The sequence below is a fragment of the Mesocricetus auratus genome, unplaced genomic scaffold (genome assembly GCF_017639785.1).
Source record: "Mesocricetus auratus isolate SY011 unplaced genomic scaffold, BCM_Maur_2.0 Super-Scaffold_100694, whole genome shotgun sequence".
Taxonomy (NCBI): Eukaryota; Metazoa; Chordata; class Mammalia; order Rodentia; family Cricetidae; genus Mesocricetus; species Mesocricetus auratus.
In genome coordinates, this window is record NW_024429268.1 from 5,087,355 (window position 1) to 5,090,847 (window position 3,493).

The window sequence follows — 3,493 nt, forward strand, 5'->3', positions numbered from 1 at the left end:
ATCCCACCGATCTCCTGACCACGAGTGGAGGTTCCAGCAGCTTGTATGGCTCAGCACTTGTCAGGCAGGAATTTGTTTCTGTTGAGTCCACAGAAGCAACATGAAGACCTTCTAAAGAGGTCAGTGATTTCTTAAAGTTCTGCCTCCGTGAGGGAGAAACGAGAGGAACTGGGGTGGGCAACCTGGGACTTGAATGTCTTGTGGAAGCTGAAGAGAATGGAGCTGTGGAGTGGGGGAGGGGAGCGGCAGAGTGAACTGGCTGAGGCCGAGTCCTCCACACAGGATGCTCTTTCAGCCCTCTGCTGCTCCTGTTCTGATCAGAGAGCTTCCTCTTGCTGTGTCTGTTCTCTTCATTTTCTGCTGGCACTCTAAAGGCTATGGAAGCAAAGCAGACATTGGTCCCTCCCAACCATCCTAGCCTTGAAGTCTGGGATTGTCCATTAGTAAACCAACCACAGAGAGATAGAGAGGGAGATTAAAGGGATGGCGAGGAGGAAGGACTGTGCTGATGTGAGGCAGGAGGGTGTGTAAGGGGATATTGCTGAACTAGCCTTGATCCAGACAAGTATTGCTTTAACCTATATCACCTACCCACTCATTCATCGGCTGAAAAGTTCCATGCTACCTACGTGGGTCAAAAATACATTATGTTTGTAATCTTAGAACACTGGTTTGAAGACGTTTTGCATAGAATTTGTATTCTAACAACATAAGTGAAAAATAGATAAAATTAAATTTCCTAGTCATCTTTTCTATATGGCACTCCTAGTGAACTAATTATTTTGTATTCTATTTACTTCCTGTGTGTGGTTTAACACATATGTTCCCCTTGAATGTAAATTCCACAGGGCAGCAATATTCCACTTGTCCTCTCCACAGTTATATTGTTTGATATTAAAGGAGAGGAATAGACAATTAGACACATAGGATCATGTACTACGTACTATGAAGAAACGTGGAGTTCACTAATGAGCATGCTTTCTTCTTTGGGGAAGGGTGATTGGAAAGAAGCTTTTGAGGAGGTGACAGTTAGAAGATAAAAGAAATAAGGAACAGAGAACCAGGTATCAGAGCTTTTGATATTTTGGCATCTTATCTGTACCAGCTATCATCTTTCATTATTTCCAACGCTTCTGAGAGAAAAACTAGGTTAGAAAAGAATGACTCAGCTTTGAGAAATCATCACCATCCCAGGGTTTTCATGTGGAGATATTGATGGTCTATACTGTTTTAAAATCTGAGGATGGCAAGAACACTGGCCATTGTTCTGTAGGCCTCTGGGTTGCTCTGTGCGATCCTGTAAAGAACTTGTACTCAACGTTCTATGCTTTAACCTTTCTCTGGAACGCTGTTGTCTTCTGGTACAGTTAATCCAGGAGGAAGCACAACCCATGACCAGAAGAGTCTGTTTGATACAGATCGCAATCTTGGAAACAAAAGTCACAATCTAGTGATGGTCAATCTCTCCAGTGCCACCGAATTCTGCCTTCTAGGCTTCCCTGGATCCCAGGAACTACACCACATTCTTTTTGCCATATTCTTTTTCTTCTACTCAGTGACACTGGTGGGAAACATGATCATCATCGGGATTGTCTGCGTTGATAGACGTCTACAGTCCCCCATGTATTTCTTCCTCGCCCACCTTTCTCTTCTGGAAATCCTGGTAACAACTACAATTGTTCCCATGATGCTTTGGGGACTGTTGCTTCCTGGAACCCAGACAATATCTCTGGCTGTATGTGTTGCCCAACTTTTCCTTTACCTTTCTTTAGGGACCACCGAGTTTGCAGTGCTTGGAGCGATGGCTGTGGACCGTTACGTGGCGGTCTGCAACCCTTTGAGGTACAGTGCCATCATGAACAGCCGCACTTGCATCTGGGTGGTGGTTGTGTCCTGGGTGTTTGGCTTCCTTTCTGAAATCTGGCCGGTCTATGCCACGTTCCAGTTTACTTTCTGCAAATCAAATCTGTTAGATCACTTTTACTGTGACCGAGGTCAGTTGCTCAAGCTGTCTTGTAATGACACTCTTCTCACAGAGTTCGTTCTTTTCTTAATGGCTGTCTTCATTATTATTGGATCCCTGATCCCCACCATTGTCTCCTACACCTATATCATCTCCACCATCCTCAAGATTCCCTCAGCTTCTGGCCGGAAGAAAGCCTTCTCCACCTGTGCCTCCCACTTCACTTTTGTTGTGATTGGCTATGGCAGCTGCTTTTTCCTGTACGTGAAACCCAAGCAAACACAGGCAGCCAAGTACAACAGGGTGGCTTCATTACTGGTTTCCGTGGTAACCCCTTTCCTGAACCCCTTCATCTTCACTCTTCGGAATGATAAAGTCAAAGAGGCCCTCAGAGATGGAGTAAAGCGTTGCTATCTGCTCTTCAGAGGTTAGTTCATCCCTTTATTACTCTTACGTGGCATATCCCAGAAAATCTCAACTTCTCTACTGCATTAAAGTTGCTGTAAAATCTGAATCCTGTGCACAAATTGCAGTCATGTCATGGAAGACCTACTTCCAAACCCCTTCCCAAGGCATGTCAATCATATGAATCTCCTTTTATGCTGACTAGAACCCTGCAGAGGCTGTGTCTTCCTCTTTCTACTGTTGAACACAAGGGTGGATGTTCTTGAAGACACTGGAGGAGCTTGAGAAAGAAAACAGTTTCATAAACATCCTATAAGACCAATTACTCATGACCCAGCTCCGAAGATGTTTAGAGGAGAAGGGAAATGGTAAGAAAGATAGGGTGTGAGAGGCATCATTAACAGCATACAAAGAAAAACACGTGCACTCTGGTCCTTCATTAACTCGGCCAAGACATTCTCTGTATTTTAGTGCAATTACTCAACAAGATGTCCATCTACATTTTAAATGTCTTCGAGTTCTCTTTCTATATCCAGATCATAGTACAATTGTCTTGGCTCAATTGTTACGTAATTATGAATGGAGCCTGGACCTCTGGCACCTCATTTCCCCATCAGTCCTGTCTAGATGTCAGTCCCTGTGCTTTCCCTCGAGTATGATGACCCTGTTTCTTCGCATTGAGGAATGAGGATCACACTGGAAATCGTGTCATTTAGAAGTACCGCACATGAAATGAAATATTTACTAGAGGAGCTCAACATCAGTATATTTCTACTGACAGAGGGAAAAATGAATAAACTTGAATATTTATCAAAAGGAATCATGCAATTCAAAGAACAAAGACTAAAACATGAATTCTAAAAATATATTGACTTCTGTGGATGTGTAGATTAATGTTTCTTTCTCTCTTTCCTACTAACTTAGGAAATGTCTCAATTACCTGTTTCTGCATTCTCCTGTAAGCACTGCTTCCTTCAGTTCTTGAATGTGCCTAAGTTGAGTATTATTGTGACGTACTGTCTCTCACACAGGCAAGTTTCTGTAATCTCCTATTGGGCATGGGTCATTCTTTACTGCTTCTTTACATGTGCTGTTATCCTTGGTTGAAATGTAGGCATTTTAGAC

The 3,493-nt window shown here is 43.1% G+C and overlaps 1 protein-coding gene across 1 annotated transcript; it reads left to right on the plus strand.

The window, feature by feature from the left end:
- Nucleotides 1-1,453: 1,453 nt before the first annotated feature.
- LOC101833875 (olfactory receptor 9A4-like) lies at nucleotides 1,454-2,395 on the plus strand. Its single transcript, XM_005083080.2, has one exon. It carries the CDS (start codon nucleotides 1,454-1,456, stop codon nucleotides 2,393-2,395), a length of 942 nt encoding a protein of 313 aa, XP_005083137.1.
- The last annotated feature ends 1,098 nt before the right edge of the window (nucleotides 2,396-3,493 follow it).

Bases quoted from the DNA above. Each gene is read 5' to 3' on its own strand.
- LOC101833875 (XM_005083080.2), top strand. From the start codon at position 1,454: ATGGTCAATCTCTCCAGTGCCACCGAATTCTGCCTTCTAGGCTTCCCT.